The 25,795-nt window shown below is 43.0% G+C and overlaps 1 protein-coding gene across 5 annotated transcripts in view; it reads left to right on the top strand.

Annotated features, from left to right (window-relative positions):
* Nucleotides 1-25,795, top strand: part of LRCH1 (leucine rich repeats and calponin homology domain containing 1) — a 285,816-nt gene that overhangs the window by 170,891 nt on the left and 89,130 nt on the right. For all 5 annotated transcript variants that reach the window (XM_088478036.1, XM_088478089.1, XM_088478158.1 and 2 more), the window contains exons 3-9: nt 1,839-1,965; nt 8,288-8,393; nt 10,936-11,072; nt 14,226-14,356; nt 14,921-15,005; nt 23,106-23,205; nt 24,818-24,930. In XM_088478036.1, the coding sequence (XP_088334162.1) occupies nt 1,839-1,965; nt 8,288-8,393; nt 10,936-11,072; nt 14,226-14,356; nt 14,921-15,005; nt 23,106-23,205; nt 24,818-24,930 (799 nt within the window). The remainder of the gene's footprint in view (nt 1-1,838; nt 1,966-8,287; nt 8,394-10,935; nt 11,073-14,225; nt 14,357-14,920; nt 15,006-23,105; nt 23,206-24,817; nt 24,931-25,795) is intronic.

A 25,795-nucleotide genomic window follows, 5' to 3' on the forward strand; every position in this document is an offset into this window, starting at 1 on the left:
AGTCAAAACTGTTTTATATTAATTATAATAGGCATTGTTCTATTTTTAATTGTAGCACATGTTAGATTTTTTGTGCGATTTACTTCTCTTTACTTAGATTTAGATGAGTGCTCAGGCAGAACCACATACTGTATTTATTTTTAAGGAGTATAAGGTTGTTTTTGTTTAAGCTTTCATGCTTTTAGTAGTTCTTACAATGTAATGTACTTTTGCTGAATGTACTGGGGCTAAAAAGTGCAAATGTAATAGGGTGAGAGTTTAGAAAATGTGAGAGTTTAGCAGTAATCTCTCACATTGGTCGAGTTTTAGCTTGCATTTTCTCGTACTCTGTTACATTGGCCGAGTTTAAAAAGTGAGAGTTTACACCCTATTACATTTAGCCCCTGATCTTTATAAGTTTAGATGTCCCAAATATGTTGTGCCTGGTATCAGTGCATAAACTGGGGAATTGATGGGAAAAAGGGGAGGGGGGTTTGAATGGGTGGTGGGAAGGGATGTGATTGTATTGCTTACAGTACCTCTTGGGTTAATTATACCCCTTTTACACTGACTGAAAAATCCCGGGTTTTTTGTTAGTGTAAACTGATCAACCCGGGTCCAGTTACCCAGGGATCCGACCCAGCTAGCTTGCAGGGTTGAGCACAGGTCGTTCCCGTGTCACCCTGCAGTGTAAACGGCGTGACCTGGGTCGCAACACATGCTAGCTGATTGGCTGGTTTCAGCGGAGCTTGGAGATTACATCATCTCCAAGCGTCCACTGCAACCAGCGCCGGCCAGAACAGAACAGAGCAGCGCACCCCACCGTCCTCCCTGTTTCCGGAGTTAGGTAAAAGGGTCACGGAGGGGGAGGGAGGGGAAGAAGCCCTGCTCATCTGCACCGGAAAGCCGGGTCAGAGCTGACCTGGCTCTGGTGCGAACAGTGCAGGTCGGCATAAAAGACGGTCTGTCCCGGGTCTGATCCGGGTTGGAAACGTGTTCCACATCCCGGGTCAGACCCAGGTCTTTGGTGTAAAAGGGGTATAACTTACCCAAAATGCAGCAACTGAAAACCCGTAGAAGAACATAAAAGTGCAGACATACCTGGGCAGACCAAAGGACTGCTTTCTTGTAGGTACTACAGTATACTCTGGTTATGTTTTTTTATAGTATTTTCAATCTGGCTAACTGTTATGGGGGAGATGTACTAAGCCTTGTACAGTGATAAATTGGAGAGAGATAAATTACCAACCAATCAGCTCCTAACTGTAATTTTTCAAACCTGTAAAATAACAGGAGTGGATTAGTTGGTATTTTATCTCTCTCCACTTGATCACTCACCAAGGTTTAGTACATCTCCCCCTATAGGAGAAACACTAATGATCTATTATGGATAAATCTGCAGAATATGCACATTGATTGTGCCTGTAGAAAGCAGGAGCAGTGCTATACAAGTGTGGGAAAAACATGTATAAAACAGGTTGCCTTTTTAAGTGCTTGCTTCATTAGCATAGAACATGCAGTGAATGTTATAATAACATACAGCATTAGATTAGTTATATGACTAAAAGGTGAAACTGTGAGGAATTCAGAGCAGGCTGTTCATTCACAATCTCACACAGGTATTCTGCACTTTCTATTCTCACTTGTTGCGTAGGCCTTTTCTTCCACCCACACACTCATCGTTTGCTGTATACTAGGATCTGGCTGTGAAGCAGGCTCTTTACATAACCCTCTCTTGGACACTGTTCAGCTGCACTCCTGAAAGCACAAGGGGCCCTGCAGCTCTAAATAAATGCCTGTGTGATATACTCTATAGCTTGGCTCTGACTGTGATTGTTTTGTTGTTTTTGTTTTTGCAGTCGAAATCAACTCTCCTCATTGCCAGCCTGCTTATGTGGTCTTCCTCTAAAAGTCTTAATTGCAAGTAATAATAAACTTGGATTTCTTCCAGAGGAAATAGGTCAACTACAACAGTTAATGGAGCTGGTATGTCACTAAATTCAGTATTTTTATTCCTCACTTTCCTTTTCAGGGGAGCTGTAACCTCAGGCTGATGTGTGCGAGCTAAGGTGAGCCAAAGTTACTAAAGCCTGTGAGGAAATGTGATCTTTATCTAAGGAGTTGAAAATATTTCTTCTATAAGAAAACATACATCTGGCAGAAAATTAGTTTAAAAGACCTTTTGGAAAATCATTAAGTGAAACAGACGTATGCTAAAGAAAAGGCTGAGGGGACAGCGATGGATTTGTCACAAATTACTATAATCTCAGAGCCAACAAAGGAGCAGCACTTAGTAATCATGGAATCATGTTGGATGCCACCGACTGTGCCAGTGTTCCAGATCGAATTGATGACACGACATGCATGACGTGTTTTCTAATATTAGCATGTATGTAGGTGAGCAATGAAGTGCGGGACGGCAGTGACCGATGGGATTGGGCTTCCTGCAGCTCAGCTGTTACCAGTCCTTACGTTATACATTGTGGCAGCTAGGAGAAAACATGCCACTTGGCCCATATCTGTAAATTGCCGTCAGTTGTGTTATTAACACTGGAAGAAGCCCGGGCATTTAGTCATGGCTTGTTATCTGTAACATGGAAAGGGGCAGCGTAAATCCTGTCTCCTGAGTCCCTTACCTGCAGCACCCGCCTGTTTCTGACAGTTCCCTAAGCTCCTGTTGCCTAATATAAAACTCTGCGTCAATTTGTAACTTACATTTTACAAAATTGGCTTTAGTTACTCATTTAATTTAAACTAAAGGACACAGTACAACTCTCAGACCCGTGCCACGCAAAACCAGTTAATGAGAAAATCCAGCTATTTAAATGGCTCTAATTCAAAATTAGCTGAATGGATTCCCCTGAAAGTTTTTCACTCACTTTAGTTTTACTATTGCAGAATTTAGAACCTAAAATTTTAGTTGTAATGAAATGTTCAATTAGTCTATACACTATATCCTAAACAATATAGAGTTAAATGTTTTTGCATGAGTCCCCCAATCAGCACAGAACATAACTGTTTTCTACAAAGCTTCTAGCCAATTGCTCATATTATGGATTTTTTTAGTGCCCCAGAGTGATGCAACTTGGGAGGAACAACTCCGGCAGCATGTATTTAGAAGCGTTTGCTTTAAGCAAAGGATGATACAGACAGCATTACAGTCCAGGTTTTAAGGATATCCATACTTGAATCCAGGTGATTAATTCAAATCGACTGGGGTACTAATTAAGGGCCTGTATCAGCAAGGAACGCACGTATGCAGATGCACGCACCCGTCCGCTGCGAGAATATGATAATCAATGCATACGCACGGAAACCGCAGCACAAGATGCAGACGCCCAGCCCCATACTATGCCGCCCATCTCCCTTTACTCACAGCCTGATCAGTACGCAAGATAGCGTAAACATCGAGAACCATTGGAAGCATTAGCATAATAGTGGTTGACCTGACCTGCCGCAGGATTTTGCCTGCTTCCTCTGTACAGCTTACGGTATGGCTGCGTATGCCGCCGCACTGCCTTAATTATGCTCGCCACTATAAAGCGTTATAACGCCTGCGTTCACCTGACCATCCCCCGTCACCACCCACAAAGGGCACTATCTGTCGATCAACATCGGAGGGGTCTGCATACACACTGCGTGTCGTCTGCGTACCCCAACCCGATCGCACTGACTAGTTTGCGCATGCACAGTGCAGAAAAAAAACCGTCCGAGTGCGTGCGTTCTCTCCTGTGCGTTCCTTGCTGAGTCAGGCCCTAAGTCACCTGTGCATAAGCATGGATAGCCTTAGAATATTAACTGTAATGGTGTTGTTTGGGAACCTCTGTGCCAGGCTGTACCTGATGCTGCACTTTTAGGTACTCCAGTTTACTGTATTTGTTCGGTGGCTGTTTTAACATGCAATGCAAGTCGCCCATAATTGCGTGCAGATAACGTGGTTATATTTGCCTATAGTCAGAGTTGTACACATCTCTGTGACCTGGACTGACCATCTATTTCATTTTTAGAAGCAAATCTACCCCCTCATCTCATCGCTTTAGTGTTTATTGGGAAATCTAGGCCCCCATTTATTAATGCGTTTTATCACCAAAACGGATGATAAATTTCAGTGTATGATAAATGGTGCTCCAGCCAATCAGCTCCCAACTTTCATATTTCTAACAGTTGACAGTTGGGAGCTGATTGGCTGGAGCACCATTTATCATACACAGTGACATTTATCACTCATTTTGGTGATAAAACTCGTTAATATTAATAAATGAGCCCCTAGTGTATTATAAGAAACAATGGAGCCTGCAACCTTGTGTTTTTATATGGCTACAGCTCTCTTCTGTGATCTCTAATATACAATAACTTTATTATTAGTTTTATTGTGTACAAGATTGGGAGTTGTTTCTGCTGTATTCGAAGATTGTATTAGTGTTTATGATGCCTGATAGCGATTGTGATTGTTGCAAATAAAACAAATACAGTAAGTGTATGTAATAAATACCTGGTGTAAATTAGACATATGCTACAGCTGCCAATCGGCATGCAGCTTAAGATAGTTGCCGCTTTGCATAGGGTCACAATTGCAGCCTTTTTAATGATCGCAAATTGCACCTGAAATTTGGGATAAATTGCAGGCAACCCCCATAAGCCCCTATATGTATTTCTGAATGTACATTCTGGTGCGAAGCTGTGCAGTGTTCCCAAATTGTCATTGGTAGCGATCATGATAGGGCGAGTCTGGTTCTCAGCTGAGAGACTGGTACGTAATAATGTTTGGTAATGCTTCACACTACAGAACGTTTCCTATTCTCTCCTGTGTTATATCAGCCATCATGTAACAAGGAATGTCTGGTCACAGAGTGAAATAACTTTCTCATTTTAATTATACAGTGTAATATGGAGCACAACAACAGTGGGATAACATTGTCATCATATGTGTTTATAAAACTGTTATCATTAACATGCATGCTGCATTACTGCAATGGGTTTAATTAATCTAAGGGCCACATTTCGCGTTGGTTGAACAATATACTTCCCTCTGGTTAACTTACACTTTTGCCAAATGTAAATGACAACTACTGTAAATAGTTCCATTTTGTATATAAAATTCATTGGTTTGTTTGTTCCCTCGTGTACTTCTCCTTTCCCTTACTTTTCTTATATATAGGTCTGTTTGTTTGTCTGTCCGGTTATGCATTCGGACACCCCTGCACTAATTGAGATGAAACCAACGCAAGGTGATCCATTTGGATCCTGGTCAGGTTTTAGGGGTGTTAGGGTCCCGGTCGGACCTCCCGTTTGTGTATGCTGGGCAGAACTTTGAACCGGCGACGCTGGCCAGAACTTTGACCCGGGGACATTGACCAGCACTTTGATCTGAGGAGCCTGTCCTGGGCCTTCAACTGGCTGGATTTGGATGAAAATGTCACAGAGGTGTGGCAATTGGTCTAATCGAGTGGTTGGGGTCCCCGTCGGACCTTACAGCGGAGTTGGCCCGGCAGAATTTTGACACAGGGAGCCTGTTCTGAGCCTTCCACTGGATGGATTTGGATGACAACTTCACAGAGTGGTCACATTGGATCCCAGGAGACATACTAGGGGGTTGACGTCTCGGTCGGACCTCCCGTTGATGTACGCTGGGCAGAACTTTGACACAGGGAGTCTGTTCTGGGCCTTCCACTGGATGGATTTAGATGAAAAGTTCACAGAGGGGTAGCAATTGGTCAAGGATGCTTGTCAATTGGTCTGGGATGCCTAACTTAATAACTTGAAGATTAGGTCCCGGTTGGACCTTGGTCCTCCACGCAGGGCAGGAATTTGACTTGGGAGCCTGTTTTGGGCTTTCCACTGGATGGATTTAGATGAAAGCTTTACAGAGGGGTGGCAATTGGTCTGGGATGCCTAACTTAATGATAATGAATGATAATATGTAGCACATGCTGCTATCTAAGTTATGTGCTCCATTATTATAAGGAATCAATAATTGGAAATAGATAATTTAACTTTTTGTTAAAATAAAATTAAAATATAATGTTAGGATAACAAAATTATATTACTATCTGAGATATTTTTTAATATAGTTGTGTTCAGTTTCACCATTCAGTACAGTGTCATTGTCTCTGTCTCTGTCCTATATTCCATTTATGTTTTCCAAAACCTTCTTGTATATCATATTCACGTATAATAATTGATTTGCAATACAATGGCTTGAGGAGCTAGTCTGGTAACATGGTCTGGGCATGATGTAATTAGGTTGTGTGGTATGCCCAAATACACCAACTTGTAGTCCCCCCAGACTGTTAAAATACACCTATGTCTATCATATACTGTCAATTGAAATAGAAACAATTAAGCAAAGTAAAATAGGCTATAGGAAGACTGTGGTCAAGTGGAACTTTTATTCGCTAACCATTTTGAATAAAAGCCAAAAATAAATGTTAAAACTAGGATATAGCAAGTACAGTAATAGACTAATTGTCTACTAAATATACTGGAAAAAAAAATCGTCAATGCAACATTTTTGCTTCAGTCTCTTATTATGTACTTACATTGAAGACAAATTATTTGTGATCAGATAATTAGTCACATTTTCCTTTTACCTGAATGGTGCAACGGCCAGGTAAACGTAGGGTTCTATACAATTACATGTGATCTTACATGGCGTGTTCCTTCGGTAGTCTAGCATTGTGCACATTCCTGCACATCCCTGTAGGGGTACAAGGTAAAGTGCATGATGTATGCAGGGGAGAAGTAGGTTACAGTTTTCGGCATTCACACTCCATCTCAACGGCACACTGCTAGCATCGCAGATATTCGTATTGCTCCCATAGAGTCTATCCCTATCTGTTGGTGTTGGCAGGCTAGGAAACATTTAGACAGTGAATTGCAATTATAATTATTGCTCACTTGTGACGGGTAAGAGCATTCCCCCTTCACTTCAGAGTTTCAGTATGGAATCATTTGAGCTAGCAGTTTTCTAGTTGGAAATCCACTTCTATTCAGAGGCTGATACCAGGTTAAAAGTTGAAAATGGTTATATCCTAATAATTCCTACTTTATTATGGCTAATTTTGTTGTTGGTCTCAGGATTGTCAAGACTGCAAACTATCACCTTTGATGAAGTAAACTGTTAATCCACCATGGTTTATTAGCATTTATGTATATAGTACCATAGTCTGTTGTGATTTACAATTATGAACAATTCAGTAATTAAAACAAGACTGGATAATTAGACAGATAAAGTTTACAATCTACAAGGAAATAAGGATTTGATACATGAGAATAAGTGCTACATACTGCAAATGGTCCAGCCAGATTGCAGAGGTTCTTTCTTGGTGTGCTGTATGATTTGTGTGAGTGTAGAAGGAGGACATATGTAAGATTTGTGTGAACTGTTTATAGGGACGGTAATTGGATAGAATATCTTATGGAGATTATGTAGGTGGTTCAGGAATTTGAGAAGCTTTTCTGAAGAGGTAAGTTTTAAGGGAACGCTAGAAGGTTTGGAGGCTAGAAGAAAGTCTTTTTTTGTGAGGAGGATAGTGCAAAATAAGTCCTGTACATGTGAATGGAAGCAAGTTATGAGTGTGGATGAGAGACCGATCTTGTGCAGAGGTCAATTTGGAGATATTTTGAGATAAAAGAAGAGATATATGTTTATTTTTTAATCTTTCAACAAACATTGTGTGTATGACAGTCCTGGAATAAGAGGGATAGGAGTGGAGGATAAGTGGAGAATGGGTATGCTTCACAGGTTAACATGGTTTAACAGAAATCTTCAATACTGGCTGTTATGTGCTGTTAATCAATATTTCCATCATAATATGGAAGCCGTTATCACCAGATTATTAATGGGTTATTTAAGATATCTTTTATGCAATTTCACTTTTGCTATATATATAATTGATTTATATAATGTTCCTAATGCATGGCTTCTCATAACTTTTAGAAAAGGTGGGAAAGTAGAGCATGTGTTAAAAAAAAGTATTGGAAAGAAATGCAAGGTATATGGTTGTGTTTATATTCTATTATGTAGTTAACTAAATCTATAATAAAGAATAAGTTGTTCTATTTTGTCATGTAGTTAGGTTCTAGACAACTGAAAAATGACTTTTATTAGATGAAAAGAACCATGGTTATAATCACAAAGCGTGTATGAAGTCCAAGCAGGGTCCCAGGTACATGCTTAGTCACTTACTAAGACAAATAAGCTAGAGAATGGGTCCTGTACAAAATCAAGGCACTATTTAGGGGATTAGTTGCTTAGAGCTAGCACTGAATGTCCATTTTTCATTTGATGTCATTCTGTTTGGTACAGGATATCAGCTGCAATGAAATAACATCTTTGCCACAGCAAATAGGTCTATTGAAGTCTCTGCGAGAATTAAATGTTAGAAGAAATTATTTGAAGGTTCTACCTCAAGGTAAGTCTTCAGTGAAGATGCTTACTGTATTTTATGGGCAAGTATACTGTACATGCTTGATAACATTATCTGTAAAGAAGCAATGAGTTGACACTGGAGGGAGGATTGTCTTAGGCCGGCTACACACTGTCACACGCTACATTACATGCTGCACGGCTGTACATATTATTGAAGAACGAAAAAGTGATCGTTCCTTCGCTCTTTAAAACTTTTAAGTGTGTATCCGCAATCGTGTGATGTCCAGGGTGAAGGCAAATCGCCATGACCATTGGCACAATGGGAGGTCGTTCAAGTATGTACCCATCCTTAGTTTCACACAAATTACTATTACAAATAAGAATAGTTGGTAAGAATTACAGAGAATAGGAAAATTCCATGGGTTCTGGCTAGTGGGTAGGTGCCCCTGCATCACCCACCTTTTAACTAGTTTTTATAGATATTACTTTGACATAATTTGACAATCATGACAGATTGTATCTAATAGCAAAAATGAAGATATTCTAACTGAATGAGAACTCTTACACACTTTTATAGTGAATAATGTAATTTGTACTGCTAAGATATTTACACCGTTTTTCATCTGGGTCATCTTAGTAGAATGATCCAAATGGTGACTGTTATAGTGTTCACTCTAGCTCCAGCGGCAGGCAGGGCACCGGAGCTAGAGAGGGGACCTCTATAAGACGCGTCCCCTTTTCGTCACTCTTGGGGGCGTGCCCGGCACTTACGGATAAGCCAGGCAGCCTCCATGCGTTGCAGACTGGGAGAATAGATGTCGGGCGCATGCGCCCGGCGTCTATTCTCTGGTGGTGACCGGTTCAACGCACATTTCTCCACCCGCGGGACACTGTGACCCGCGGGTGAACATGGCACCCGCAGGCTGTGAGGGCAGGGCGCTTTTTGCCCTCCAGAAGGAGGGCATGGCGCTGCGCCCCGCTAAAACAGCCTAGCGGAAATGCTGTGTTATCCTTGCTATATAACAATCTATAAGATGTAGTTTTCTGTCAGCAAATGAGACAATTCTGAGTGTGATGCACCTTTGGCTTCTCTTCTGTACGGCTGTGGCAGCCTGCTCACTAGTACAGACTAATGTGAGATTCCGCCTTGGTATATGAATAATCTGCGCGGCTGCATGTGGAAGCCTGTGCCGTTCACTGTGCAGCTGCAGCCATCATCTTTAGTATCAGGAGTTACAGATGTGTCCTCAAACACGTAGTATCTATACACGATACTGAGCAAGACCCCCACAAATGTCTCACATCACGTTGATCAGTGCAATCCAGCAAAGTAAGATTTGTCGCTTCCAGTTGTTTTATGTGTGCAAATAAGATGCACATTTTGAGCGAGAAAAACACTTAAAGTAACCAAGTCGCCTGGGACCTGGAGCGGCGAGAGGGGAGATTTGCAGCGATTTGAGCCTCACATGTGTACACCAGCCCCTTGCTGGGTTTGACAGATCCGACTGAAAGACGTCCCATCTTTGTCCACTACGATTGGCCCGCACTCCCATGACTCACCCATGAGAAAGAAGTGTTCCATGCAATCGCATGATCAGGCACAGTTACTACCTTGAAAACCCCTATTTTACAGAATGTGTGGTCCATCAACAGACGGATCAATCTGTACGCACTAGCGATCACCGTCTGTGTGCGGATACCTGATGCGGTACATGGGCAGAAGCCGATTTCTTTGGCACAAGTGCAGTCTGCAGACATCCGTGAGATCCGTGTGCATTGTGACTTGCGTGTGACTCAGAATCAGCCCCAAAGCATGCAGGTGTTATGCATCGGAAATTCTGTACTGTGTTATGGGGCTGATTCTGAGCTGGGAGCAAAGCAAAAAGACCAAGTAACTTTGCACCTTGGCAAATCCGTGTTGCACTGCAGGTGGGGCATATGTAAAATGTGCAGAGAGATTTAGATTTTAGTGGGTGTGACCAAACTAGAATCTAATTGGCAGTGTAAAAATAAAGCTGTCCAGTATTTGTGGGCTGCATGCAAAAGCAGCCACTATTTCACCTGCATGCAAAAAAACAAAAAAAAAACAAAATGGTTTGTCCAGGTGCAAAGTTACTTGTTCATTTTTGCTCTGGTCCCAACACAGAATGAGTGCCTATATCAGAGCCTAGACTAGGGGTATATGTGAGCAGTGCCCTGGAGGCAGCACCATCGCTGCCCCACAGCACTTGCATGTGGCTTGCAGGGTTCTGGAACGGCACTCTGCAGCCTTAGGACGCTTCAGGCTGTGCTTTATTTCCCAGAAGTGGCAACATTAATGTCACAAGTTTAGGGGGTGGGGGCATCACAGGGCGTACTGTCGCCCGTTACGGCGCTGCCCTACATATACAATGACAATGTTAAGCACACATACTAGCAATACTGCCTATTTGTAGTTCATTTCATTTCTTGCAAAGTAACTGAGATTCCATATAACCACCACTATAATATAGGGCTGATCTCACAACTACGTATCTAGTCAAGTGTTTATGCCTTTCTGCCACTAGCTTCAATGACACTAACTAAATATTAATTTTCATTTACAGAAATTGTAGATCTTCCCTTGGTAAAATTAGATTTTTCCTGCAATAAAGTCCTGATTCTACCACTTTGTTTTAGAAAAATGGTGCATTTACAAGTATTAGTACTTGAGAACAACCCACTACAATCTCCTCCTGCACAGGTGAGTCATGGTACAGCCTATAATAGGTAAAGGAAAAGGGAGTGAGGGGCTTCATCTTAGCAGATGTAGAAAAAAGAAACATTTTATTTTACACTTACCAACATTATGGAACATGTTGGGGGCACAGAGCTTACTTCCACCATTTTGCAGTAGTTTTGTAATTTATTCCTCTTCACATGGCAGGAGAGAATTAGTAATTAAAGCCCCCGCCGCGTGAGGGGATGAGAAAAGTATCATGAACCTTGCTAGAATACAATCGGAAAAAAGGGGGGAATGCAGATGCACACTCTAAGCACTAAGAATACTAAGTATCAAAATATATACAGTATAATAAACTATCAATTAACATGGTTTTCTATTGAGGTTCTTAGTACATGTTTGGCCAAAGATGTTTGCCCACCTACCACATCACGGTGACCTTATCAGGTGGGTCCCTAACATCCCTAATAATGACACATTGTATACATTTATCTAGGACTTACCTGTAATAGCGCCCATTACATGTGTGTACTGCAATGCACAGGATCCATACTAATTAAAATCACCTTGATCAGGGAGGAGGAGTGCCAGCCCAGGAGAAGGGGTACCTTAAATACACACATACTTAGGAAAAATGGGGAGGGATGGGCTGCACATCCTAATTTAAACATAATAAGAGGTGCTACCATGCTGAGACCTGTAGTTCTAATGCAGAAAAAAGGGTGAATGCAGTTGCACACTCTAAGCACTAGATTACTAAATACCAAATATATATAATAAACTATCAATTAACATGGTTTTCTATTGAGGTTCTTAGCTCCCCCTTTTTTCCTAGAATACAATCGGTCCATGTATAAAGGAGTGAGTGTAAACTGATCATTTTGTAACTGCATTGTGCATGTTATGCTGTAATCACTGTGTAGGCCAGAGGTTCCCAAACTTCTCCATTACAGACCAGGTTTTAAGAATATCCATACTTGCATCAAGAAGATTAACTCAAATTGACTGACTGAATTTAAACCACTTTCAAGTATAAAATCCCGGCTTCAAACTGGCTCGGACCCAAGACATCGAGCACGGGTTGAAGCCTGGCTACCCCTTTTACACCAAGAAGGACGACCTAGGTTATTCCCGGGTCTTTCACCATTCAGTGGACGCTTGGAGATGATCTCTAAGCACCACTGTCCCCAGCCAATCAGTTTGTTTTAGGCATGACCACATGGTCATCAGACCCGGGTCACACCTTTCACACTTGAGCAGGGTCTTGGACCCGGGTTGCAAGTCCCGGGAAAAACACTGCTAGCTAGCAGGGATACGAATCCGGGACTGTCAACCCGGGTCGCACCTTTCAGACTTACGCCAGACTTGGGTTGATGCGCGTTAACCCGGGTCTGGCGTAAATCTGAAACCTGGGTTTTAGGCTATAGGGCCGTATTCAATTAGCCGTGATAAGCCGTTTTCGGCTAAAAATTTCCGCCGATGACATAATTTCGCTAGGCAAGAACTTATCCCCGTATTCAGTTCCAAAGCCTGTCCGAAAAGTCTGAGCCTTGTAACCAGCGGAAAAGATTTGCCTCTGAATGCAGGCGAAAAAAGGTGCAGAACTGTGGGTTTGGGGTGCAAAGTTGCGGGAACACCCCAGCAGCCTTGAGACAGTCCCCCAAAGGAACACCCCAAAAAAGTACTTTAGTTTTGGGGGCGAAAATGTTCAAAGTTGGGGGACAAACTTAAAAACTAGCGAAATATACTCCAGGGGGTCCCCCAAGTATGCCCCTGGTGTTTCTATGATTGTGGGTGTTTGTTGAAGGTGCATTTTTTTTTAATGTTTTTAAAAACCTCACTTTAGTGATTTTTAACCATGCTTGCACCCATTTTCATGTACCCCAAATTTGCTGGGAGTACTTATTTTTGCAAAAAAACCCCCTGCTAAATGCTATTCTTCACCACTTGTGCAAAGACGCTAAATAGCAGCTATTGAAGGCATTTAAGCACAACAAATACCTTCAGCAGGGCTATTCAGGGGTATCTATAGTGATCCCCAATGTCAGTGCATCTTTTGGGGGGTGTCAGGCTGATTTCCCCATATCTGACAGCACTTTTCGCCTGTTTGAGCTTCACCGGGACGCGTTTTCGCGTCCTTTGGAATTGTATTGGGCGAAAAGCGGCCACGCGCACGAAAAGTGTTTTCTCCAAAAACACGCAATGTAGGCGGAAAGCCCGGCAGGCGAAAATGACAGGACTTCTCGTGGCTAATTGAGTACGGCCCTAATGCTGAAAGGGGTATTAGGTCACCTGTGCTCAAGAATGGATATCCTTAAAATGTCTACTGTAATGGCGGAGTTTGGGAACCTCTGGTGTAGGCGCATAGATCCTCCTTTGCAATGGAAAGCATATGTAACTTTGCAGTAGTCCCAAATGTAAATTTCAATAGCACACTGTTGCTGGCGATTTTCAGGAACAGCCTTTAACAAATAAGCCCATAGCTGTGTCAGCCTGAGCTCTGCTGATTTCTTGTGTCAGAACCCTGTAAAAATATACCCATAAATGCTGGAAATCGCACAGCCAATTAGGCTATTATTGTAGGCAAATTAGGGCACAAAAATACTCTATCCTGGTCTACATCTGGCAGATGTGGTCACACAACACCGGCATCAGTCAGCAGCACTTATGCAGCTCCGTCATATCTGGGCAGTCACCCCCAACCGTCAAACAATTGTACGGGGTGTGATAGGTGGTAAAAGTTGATGTGCCAGATTCCATGATTGCAGAGGAGTATAGCATACCTTTAGAGAAGTATTTAATATGGCACTATGGTTTTATTTACATATTGTATGTATATATATATATATATATATATATATATATATATATTTATATATATCACCGTAGAAAATGTATTTTAAAAACTGCGTTTTGATGCAGCTAGAGTTCCAAGTTTACGTTTTGTAGAAATTAAGCATGCAATAATTTTGATATATTTCTGTAGCATTCATGCTCTTATAGATATTATAATGTATAGTTCGTAATAGTTTGTGGGAACACAACAAATGTATTTTCAATTGTTTTGCTATTTTGTGTGGAGCTTATACTATAGGAGCAATAACTGAAACCATCTGGGATAACTACTGTACCCTTTACTACATCCTAATAAAATGCACTGTTGATCTTTTATAGATTTGTATTAAAGGAAAAATACATATATTCAAATATTTAAGTATACAGGCTTGTCAAATGGAAAAGACGGGCGATGCTTTTTATCTTCATTCCATTGAGAGACCAATTCTGCAGCAGCACATTGAGGAAAGGTGAGAATACATGTGCTTGGGCACAGATAGTACATTTATATTCAGAGGTTTGTGCAATAGAAACAAAACAAATCTTATTTGTGTTATATAAATGAACAGATATCAAATCTATAACAAGTAGTATATAATGAGCATGTGTATTACTAAATAGAGCACACGCACATTTGTGGTATTTATACTTAGCAATGCAGCCATAGTTTCTAGTGAAGTTATAGGCACCATTACCTTTAACTCCAGGTAGACTTATCACATTACTATGAAACGCAACATTATGCTTTTTAAGGCATGTGGGGTCCCTGGGGCAACTAAGTTGTGGGGACCCCGTCCAATAAAATTGACACCCCACAGGGCCCCCTCTATGCTCCACAGTGCCACCCCCCCCCCCTTCCCAATAGCCCCACAGTGTCCCTGTTTGCTAAACAGCAATACCACCACCACCTCCCGCGGCATGTCAGGCACCACGTGAAACCTTCCAGCTCTGTTTTGCATGTGTGAATGTGTTTTTCACATGTACTGTACTATGTCAGTGTTCTAATCTGATGCTTTATTTTGGTACATATCTAGCATTGATGACATCTTCCCTATAAAGAAGGACTCTGATTCTGGTGTTGGCAGTGACAGTGGAGAAAAGCGTCTATCAGCCATAGAGGTATTCTCTCACTTTGTTGCAGGTGGTGTGTTTTTCCCTCTCTTGTCTCTGTTATGCCATCATATACCCAAGGTTTGACTTACATAGTGAGATATAGTTTGTGGGCTACAATGTACTGTGTGATTATTAATTCTTTATATGGCTCTGTTGTTTGATCTAACAAATATGTACCTCAAAGCTTCAGAGATGCAGTTGAAATCCCGGCTGTTGGGCGCTCAGAATACCGGCACCGGAATCCCGACACCAGTCAGAATCCCGGCTCCAGCATTCCGACCGCCGGTATCCTGACGTAAGTAGTGGGTTTAGGGGGAGGCTTATGGTGCGTACACGCGTAGCGATCTGCCAGCGATACGATATATCGCAGGCAGATCATTATGCGCCCTCCCTGGCATGCTGGATGATCAATATCAATCATCCAGCACAACGCCAACTTACCGCAGACTATAGCAATCTGCGATCATGGGTTCCTATAGTAACTTGCTCAAAATCGAGCAAGTTGACCGGCATGCACTGCCGATGGACGATATCGCTATCGTCCAAACGTGGCCACGCATCACTGGTCGAAGGTAAGTTGGCAGGGACCATTTAAAAGAACGTTTTGAAAGATAATGGTAATGATATCGTTATTGTTCAAATTGTCCTTTTAAATCGCTACGTGTGTACGCCCCATTAGGGTTACGGTTAGGGGTTAGGGTTAGGCACAACAGTGGAAGGGTTAGGTTTAGGCACTAGAGGGGAGGTGTCATATACTAACCCAGTCGGGATGCTGGCGTCAAGGCCGCCGGCATCCCATACCCAACCCATTTCAAATATGGTTGTGATCATAGGAGACAGCTCTGTGGATGAATGAACTTTCCCAAGCTTTTATTTTAGCACTACTACTATTGTACTGTAACTTTTGAACTGATTTGTCTCATGCGTTCAGCTCACAGAGGGGTATGTATCACCAGGACAACCCTGTTGTGAGCATGCAGTATATAACAAGCACACAGAGGGGTATGTATCACCAGGACAACCCTGATGTGAGCATGCAGTATATAACAAGCACACAGAGGGGTATGTATCACCAGGACAACCCTGTTGTGAGCATGCAGTATATAACAAGCACACGTTCAGCACACAGAGGGGTATGTATCACCAGGAGAACCCTGTTGTGAGCATGCAGTATATAACAAGCACACAGAGGGGTATGTATCACCAGGAGAACCCTGTTGTGAGCATGCAGTATATAACAAGCACACAGAGGGGTATGTATCACCAGGAGAACCCTGTTGTGAGCATGCAGTATATAACAAGCACACGTTCAGCACACAGAGGGGTATGTATCACCAGGACAACCCTGATGTGAGCATGCAGTATATAACAAGCACACAGAGGGGTATGTATCACCAGGACAACCCTGTTGTGAGCATGCAGTATATAACAAGCACACAGAGGGGTATGTATCACCAGGACAACCCTGTTGTGAGCATGCAGTATATAACAAGCACACAGAGGGGTATGTATCACCAGGACAACCCTGATGTGAGCATGCAGTATATAACAAGCACACAGAGGGGTATGTATCACCAGGAGAACCCTGTTGTGAGCATGCAGTATATAAGAAGCAGCTAAGCGGTAGAAAGAACTGCCTGCTATTTAGCCTCTTGTACCGAACTTTTCCACATCTACTCAGTGTTTTTCAATGAAAATAATTTATTTCTGTGGTCAGTGTTGGTGAAATCACACATCTCCATCCTGGTCAGCTAAAAATAGAGCAGCAGCTGCAGGAAACCACTAAGAGGGCTTCACCTGCGGAATGACCTTCTTGGCCGAGCTGAAGTGACAGAGCCATTTTTATTACCCTGCTAGGAAACATCTGGATCAAAGAAAACATAGCCAAGCCACAGAGTTAGATATAAAGTCTCCTGCTCTTAGCCTGCTCCCTCAGTGGTTAAGATTGATTATTTTGATTTACTTAAGAAAACAATATCTTGGTGCTTGTACTCAGCAAATTTCTGGTTCTGCTCTTTTTAACATTTTTTTACTTTACTTTTATGAAAATGTAACTGAACACAATCTTCATCTAAATGTATGTGTATTCAATTACAGTTATGAAATCTAAATAATGTTGTGCTGGGACATGAAAGGTCCACCTGGAAATCTTGCTATAATATATTATGTGAAGTATACACATTCTACACGTGTGTTGGTGGAACACACTATCTTGGGGGTTGGGTACGGGATGCCCACGCTCGGGATTCAGGCGGTCAAAATCCAGACGCCGGCATCTCAACAGAGTTAGGATACCAGCATTTCATGGCTACAGACTCTTGAAACTCCTGAGGAGAAACAGGCTTAATAGGTGGTACAAACTGAGGGGATTTAAGGAATGACCGTCTCATGAAATAGCACCGGCACGCAATGTTGAAAGTAAACAAGATTTATTCAAAGACAAGACTGTGCTGAAAAGTTCTAGATACTTAAGCATGAAGTCTCCATAAAGCAAAGTTCAGAATATCACAACAAGCAGGTGTCAGGATAGTCACGCAAGAACTAATGTTCATATAACACAAAGTTCATATCATACCAACTAACAGGTGCGGAGTTGAACTCCGTGAGGTGACGAAGATCCGGTATGGGGCTGAGCCCCAAGACGTGACAAAGATCCGGTATGAAGTGGGGCAGGGTTGAGCCCCGAAATGTAGCTGAAAATCCGGTATGGAGCGGTGCAGGGTTGAGCCCCGGGACGTGACTGAAATCCGGTATGGGGTTGAGCCCCAAGGTGCAAAGGAGATCCTGTGTGAGGAGGTGCTGGGGTTGAGCCCCAAAACGTGACGAAGGTCTGGTGTGGAAAGGTGCAGGGTAGAGCCCTGAAGTGCAGTGAAGATCCAGTATGGGGTTGAGCCCCAAGACGTGACGGAGGTCCGGTGTGAAGAGGTGCAGGGATGAGCCCTGAGATGAGGCAGAGGTCCGGAGTGAAGAGACTTTTCTGATGCAGTTGACAACTGTTAGTTGAAGGTAAACATGAAGAGACCATGAAACGGCAGCAAAGCCAGGCTAGTAGTATAGCGGAGACTACCAGCAGAGTTAGGTTTAGTATTGCAGCAGAGAGTTCAGTAGCAGCACTGGGATCTGTAGTGCTGTCAAGCATCTGTAGCAGAACCGGGCAAAGAGAGCCCACAGCATATATCAAGTACAGCGAGGATCTGACAGGAGTCCAAGAAAGAACCTGAAGGTAACGTTGCACAGACAACAATGCTCAGTTAGTAACTGACTTTTATACCAGATGCATGAAATCCATTGGAAGTGTTAAAGCATGTGACCCAGACAGAACCAAGTAATCACAGAGCCCAGTAAGCAGATGACGCCCAAGGAATAGAGGATCACTTTAACTCTCTGTATACTCCATGCAATACACGCCGGCAGCCCGGAAAGATACTCCAGCGACCACAATGGAAACTTGGCAAGTGTAGTTTATCTTTAAACAGGGATACAGTTCGGTTTCTGACACAGCACCTATCGTTTGGTATCCTAATCCTTCTCCTACCCGTCCTGGTGCCTTTAACTAACCTCCCCCCCTACCCGGACTATAAACCTAACCCTCCCACTAACCCTGTTACTTACCTTCGGGTTGCCAGCGGTCAAGATGCCAGCGCCGGGATTCTGACAGGTGTCGGGATTCTGGTGCTGGTATTCTAAGTGCGGGCATTACATCTTGGGATACTGGTATATTGACCGCATACCATCTTGGGTGTCACCAATGGATTCAATGCCTCACTATTAACACATGAATGTCTGCACAGAGGACAGTGTGCTTTTCAATCATGCAGCATGAAAGGATAATGTGTATGATCGCTCTGTCCTTATCTGATATGTCCTTTAAAAAAAAACCTGGCTTTTAAACTCCATTTATACATGCTGAGAACATTTTTACTGACTTGTCATAAAGGACAAACAACATTTAAGTGGATCCTGTCATCTATACACAGTGGAAGTCGTCATTTTGTAGGATGAACTGGTATTCATAAAAATGTCATGTCAATTAATAGATTGAATTGTCATGAATATTGTTTTAACCCAAAATCATTGACTCCTTTATGAGTAATATGTAGCTCCTGCAGCACATCTTTGCTGGTTGATCTGGCTAATTCCTTCCTGACTGCTTACTTTTAGTCTGGACCAGCGGCGGCTCCAACCTTCTTGGATGAGGAGGGCTGCCCTTTCCCATTGGAAGCGCTGTCTCTGTTAATCGCGGCCTGGACTGGCAGTCCCAGGGGGTAAACACTTCCTGTGTGTGATTAAGACATAGGACCTCATTTAGAGGCGCTCGCAAAAAGCGAGTGCTCGCTCTGAATCAGGGCGGACGCTTTTTTTTTAACCCGGCCTCCTGGCCGCTCGCTAAGCTGTGGGTGACCACCCACAGCTTTTGCGAGCGGCCAGGTGATGGTAGTGATTATCGCGACCATCGGGCTTGCGACGAGACCCTTGTGGTAGGGTCTCATCTGCCGCAAGCCCCAGTGAGCTTCCTGCTCAAATAGAGCAGGAAGCTCACTTCTGACATCCAGACGCCCACAAACGGCAGACGCCCACAAACTACTGCCCACAAATGGCAGGCGTTCCTTCAGGCACGCCTCCGTTTGACCAGCCACTCCCCCTCCCCGCCTACAAAACGGGGCGAGTTGTCAATCAACATCGACAGCCGCCCCGTTTGTAGTGAGCCCCGGAGCTAGTGAATCTCTCACTCGCTACAGGGCTTGAACGTGCGGCGCGTGCACAGTGCCCCACCGTCGACCCGCTTGCGAGAGCATAGTGCTTGCGAGCGGGTCTGAATGAGGTCCATAGTGCTTCCAGCAGGAAGCCACTGCCAGTAAAACAAGTGCACGGACTCACTGGTTCACTGGGGATGACGGATTTTACTGAGGGTTTGCATATTCGCTACTAGTCCGGACTACTGGGATTCTGAGCAGAGTGTTGACACAAGATGTTGGGTTAATATAGGACAGCTCTGGGATGGATTAAGGTATATACTTAAATCTGTTGGTAACTAGAATACAGCAGAGACAGACATCTCACAGTAACAATCAGAATATTATGTGCTTTGTAGTAATGTCCAGTTTTTCTTGTGAGTGCATAGACAAACTTCTAAAAGACAGAGGGCCTGATTCAGACCCGCTCGCGAGCGCTCAGCGCTCGCAAGCGGGTCGATTTTGGGCCAGTGCGCATGCGGACGACGGATCCGGCTCCGTCGTGCGAATGCGCGAGACCTGGATAGCGACGGGCAAGCCGTCGTTATGGGTCTTGCTACAAAGGGGGCGTGCTGTCAATGGTGAGTGACAGCACGCCCCCTTTGGTGGGCGCGCCGGGGGCATGGCTGGCCAGACGGAGGCGTTCCCATGGGAACGTCTACCGTCTGGGGCCGGCCCCACTGACATCACAAGTGATGTCAGTGGGAGCGCTTTTGGCACTGATAGAGCCAAAAGCACTCCAGGGCTTGCGGCAGACGAGACCCTACCACCATCTTTTTGGCCGCTCGCTATAGCTGTGGGTGGTCACCCACAGCTATGCGAGCGGCCAGGAGGCCGCTCTAAAATCAGGAAGGACGGCCCTGATTCAGAGCGAGAGCTCTGTCAGAGCGTCTGGCTCTGAATCAGGGCCAGAGATGTTAGACAACTTTACATTGGCTTCTAACCCTTCGTTTAAACAGTTGTTTCCACAGGGTCCCTGTAACAACTCTGTGTATGACTGTCACCCTTGTCATTTTACATTTACTATTGTGGTGGGTAGTTGCCACTATTACAGCCTGCTAGTATTGGCTCGAGGGTAAAATCTTTAGATCTGCCACTCACATTATTTCCAGGGGGCTTTGATCTGTAATGAAGTGTTAATAATATGAAATACAGCATTCCCTGCTTCAGAAATTAAAATGTTTGGATTTAGGCGACTTTTTGCTATTTAATTTGAAATCTACATGAAGTTAACACATTCTACAATGGGAGAAATTATTTAATATAAACACGTCAGGACACAGGGCCTGATTCAGAGCTGCTCGCAAAAAGCGAGCGCTTGCTCTGAATCAGGGCGGCCATTTTTTAAAAAAAAATGGCCTCCAGGCCGCTTCCTTTTGCGAGCGGCCAGGTGATGGTCGCAACCATCGGGCTTGCGACGAGACCCTTGTGGTAGGGTCTCGTCTGCCGCAAGCCCCAGTGAGCTAGTGAAGTCAGTAGGGCCGTCTTCAAACGGCAGGCGTTCCTTTGGGAACGCCTCCGTTTTGCCAGCCACCACCCCTTCCCGCCTACAAAAAGGGGCGAGCTGTCGATCAAAATCGACAGCCGCCCTGTTTGTAGCGAGCCCCGGAGCGAGTGAATTTCTCACTCACTTCGGGGCTTGCACATGCCGCGCGTGCGCAGAGCTCCACCATTGACACGCTTTCGAGCACATAGTGCTTGCGAGACGGTCTGAATCAGGCCCACAATGCAATACCTCTAGTACACTCCTTCTAATGATCTCCAATATTTTGCATATTTGTATGTAAAAATCACGATATAGAATTGATATACTCATAGCACTTTTATTTGCTGAAATACACTTGCTGGCTATCCATTTTTCCTTCTTTAGTAAAAGTTGTAAAACATCCATTTTACAACTTGTAATGGTCTCCTATGTTTTGCTTATGGCCACTAACAGCCTCCTGCACTGTCCTGTCATCTTATTTGCTATATTTGGGGGGGTTCAGGACAAGTTACACTTTCTTTCATGCATTTCGCATAGTTTGCAACCTGTGGAACAAAAACGTGACATTAGCCTGATGCCCACTACGTGCCATTTCTAATTAAATTGTGCAAGCTATTATGATTGATTGCTTGGAAAATTCTTACTGAACTTCACAGTACAGAGCTCACAGTTAATTGGATAACACAAATTTAATCAATTATATAATCATATATATTATATTTATTATATTATGATTATATGATATTTTAAAAATAATTGACTAATGATTTTTCTATTTTCTGGTGGAAATAAAACATATAACAAAGCTGTTTAGTGTCCATACATGATGCCAGATACTCATTTTTAAGTGAGTTTCAGCATGCAGTAGTATACCCTCACCTGCCTCATAACTATAATTGACATGCCAAGCAACTCTGAGCTGCCCAGATAATTGTTGCTGTGTAGAAGCACGTAGGTGCCAGTGTCAGTCTGGGACATGAAGGGCCCACCGGGGGAATGCTGTGGTAGGGGCCCATGCCTAGAGGGTGTGGTCATCCACCAGATGGTGTGTGGTTATCTACCACAGATGCTTGGCTAACCAATGGGCAAATGTTGGTGTACTTTCTATAGAAGAGAACTAAGCTCCCATGCTGATCAGTGTTCCTGGTAACTGACCATCTAATAGAGTAACAATGTATCAATTGAGGTCTGGAACCTTTCAACCTAGAGGAGTGGGATGGACCCACCGGCAGTGGCGCCCACCAGGGATTTCGCCTGTACCCCTGTGGGCCAGTCCAACCCTGGTAGGGGCTCATGATGAATTTGACAGATGTGGAAGTGCAAAATGCTCCCGGAATAAACTGCTCATTTTGCCTAGCTTGCAGAACTGCAGAGATGACTGTATATGTATATGCATTTGCTTGAGTAAACAGTAATATACTGTATGTGCCTTGTTTACATCGGGAGCTGTGGCTTCACGGTGGGAGCAGTAAATGGTAAAAACACACTACATAATTCATACATAATATAATACATGGCTTGACAGTGTTATTAACAACTAACAAAGTTGCATTTACCATGTAAAACAAAATTATAACAAGTCGCAAGGAGAAACTGAAAGTCTCAATTAAGTTAACATCAATACACTCATCTGTCTCCTTCCGCTTTAAAATATCATATAGGAAAATACATTATTGCTGCGGACGGATGCAAATAGCAGTGTAATGATGCACAGCAGCAACATTACTATACTGTAGGGCTTGCATAAGTGGGAGGAATTCAGACTCAGTCAATCAGGACAGGAATGGCCACCAATTGTCCTCATCAACAGCTAGCTTTTTGCACAAGGGATCGAGCATCGACCAAAAGGCACGTACATAATCACTGTCTACATCCATTTTTTCACAGCCTTGCGATGAGGAGTCAGCCAGCCCTAGTGTGCCAATGTCGGACATTTTGGAAGAAGAAAATTTTGGAAAAGAAGATTTAGACCACAACCTAATGAAATGTAAGAGATTCACTACCAAATCCTGTATTGATGGTATATGGGTGGCTTCACTTACAGATGGGTTGGGTACGAGATCCCAGCACTGGGGCGCCGGTAGTCAGAATACAGACAGTGGCATCCCGTTAGTCAGAATCCCAACACCCAAAGGTAAGGTGCCTGACCCTAACCCCTCCCCCTAACCCACCTTTCCCGCAGCTTTACTCTAATCCCCCCTCCCACCCCTCAGCCTAACTCCTTTCCCCCCCCCCAGTAGACTAACCCTATCCCTCCTCCCCTTAGCCTAACCCTAACCTTCCCCCTAGTACCTAACCCTCACCCTAACCTTAATACTTATCGTCGGGATTCTGGCGCTAGGATTCCGACTGTTATCAGGATTCCAGCTCCTGCATCTTGAGCGCGGGGATGTCAACGACATTCCTTCCAGATAGCTGTTTTGTCCCTGCATGTTACATGTCACAAATGGAGAAAAGCTAATGTACAACTTGTCCATTATTACAGTTTCCCCATTCAGAGCTGTCTGTAGCTATAACTAATAGGCGGAATGCCATCATGTTTAGTAGGTATACTAATTCAAGGCATGAGGAGAAGCTTTTTATAAAAAAATATTCTAAAGTCTTCCATAGAGGAAAATATGGCGCTGTACAAGGTAAACTGCATGAAAGATACAATCAGTGAACATCGTGAGTGCCCTGTACGTTTGGAGATGTGAGAGCAATTCCTCTGGCGTGTTAGATCAGATTCTTTTACACTTTTTACATTCATTTGTTGTTACATTTTATGCATTTTACTTTGTATGGTGCCAAATATTCCGCTATTGGCAAATTTGGGGAATAAACTTGTGCCTTCAGTGGTATACTTACTAAATATGGTGGCGTTTGTCTATTAGTCAGAGCTGCAGACAGCCCTATATAATATTATTATTGCCACGTTGCACTTGCCTGGACAGACAGAGAAAAGCTAATTACTGGATTTAGTGCAGTTGTGCACCATCAGTAAATATTCCTTAAACTATATAGTTTCACCTAGATCTAAGTTAAACTTTGCTAACTTATAAGAGGAAGAGAGACAGTCACATAGTGTCACAGTATAGGCATAGCTAGGTTACATATTTTTAACCGTTATTGGGACAGATGTACTAAGCTTTGGAAAGTGATAAACTACCAACCATTTAGCTCCTAACTCATGTTACAGGCTGTGTTTGAAAAATGACAGGAGCTGATTGGTTGGTACTTTATCTATCTCCACTTTATCACTCTCCAAAGCTTAGTGTATCCCCCCATCTTTAATTTATAAGGCTCCACAAAAGTTCTATAGCACTGTAGGGGATAAAATTGATTATAGGATACATTAGTGCATGCTAATACAGATGGCATATAAATTCCGGACATTATGCATTAGCATAATTATATGGAGAAGAATAAGGGAAGAGTTATCCTATACCATGAATGTCCTTTGGATGATAGACAATCGTGCAGAGTGGGAACCACAATATACCATGACCTGTTATATGATAATACTATAACATATTTCCCATGGTAAAATGTGAAGTGATTTTTGCTTCTAGCTAACATTGTTTTCATGATTCTTTTCCTTGTTGCCTTTTATGCTATAGTGGAATGTCATCAAGATTATGTCATGAGTGCTGCTGGCGGGACTGAAAAATCAATGTGCCAATATAAAATGGATGCAGATGCCAACCACGCTGAATTTATGAGCTATAGACAGGTACTGTACTGTGTGTTTCAGCTGTGCAGTGGGAAATCTTCTGCCATTAATTACAAGTCACTGGAGAGGGTATACAGCAGGGCTGTAACTAGGGTAGTGCGACCAGTGCCACGGCACAGGGCATGGCAGGGCCTGTCAATTTTCCTGTTTATTATCATTCTCACTTGAAGCTTCCTCTTCTTTTATCCCGAGCATCTCCTGGCCTCCCCTATCTTTTCCCTGGCCCTTCCCCATGAAGCCATGGCCATTTTTCAGGTACACTATCTTATGTCCCTATTTAAAAAAATGGGAGGGGGGCGCCAATGCTCTCTCTGGCACAGGGCACCAAAAAGTCTAGTTACGGCTCTGGTATACAGTAAGTGTTCAAAATGTATTTACATGCCATTTTGCCACAGATGATTTAATATCGTCTGTGACAGTCTTGGGACAACACCTTAATGGAGTAGAGATAATATACTGAGCCTTACATACCATGGATCCTAGAAAAACTGCTTGCATCTGTGTTTCAATACTGTATGTCTATTTCTTATACACAAAAACTACATCCGCCCAAATGATCACAAGTAAGTATAAATTAAAGGCTATAGAAACCAGTTAGAGAATTTCTTATTTTATGTTTTAAAAACACCAATTTGTCATCTCAGAAATTCTTTTAATATAAAGTTTTACTAATCTTTTCTATGGACATTGAATTATGTGAAAACCTCTGCAGCATAATTTCTGTGACTTATGTGCTATTAATTAAGTATAACTATACCCCGCTTAGTGCTGTTGCATCATTCTGGAAAACTGAAGTGCTAACTGAAAAGTCAGTAAACAAAAGTCGCTTTCCCATAAGAATGAATTGAAATTAAATTAATTTATT

Source organism: Taudactylus pleione, unplaced genomic scaffold, assembly GCF_031769625.1.
Source record: "Taudactylus pleione unplaced genomic scaffold, aTauple2 ptg000005l, whole genome shotgun sequence".
NCBI lineage: Eukaryota > Metazoa > Chordata > Amphibia > Anura > Myobatrachidae > Taudactylus > Taudactylus pleione.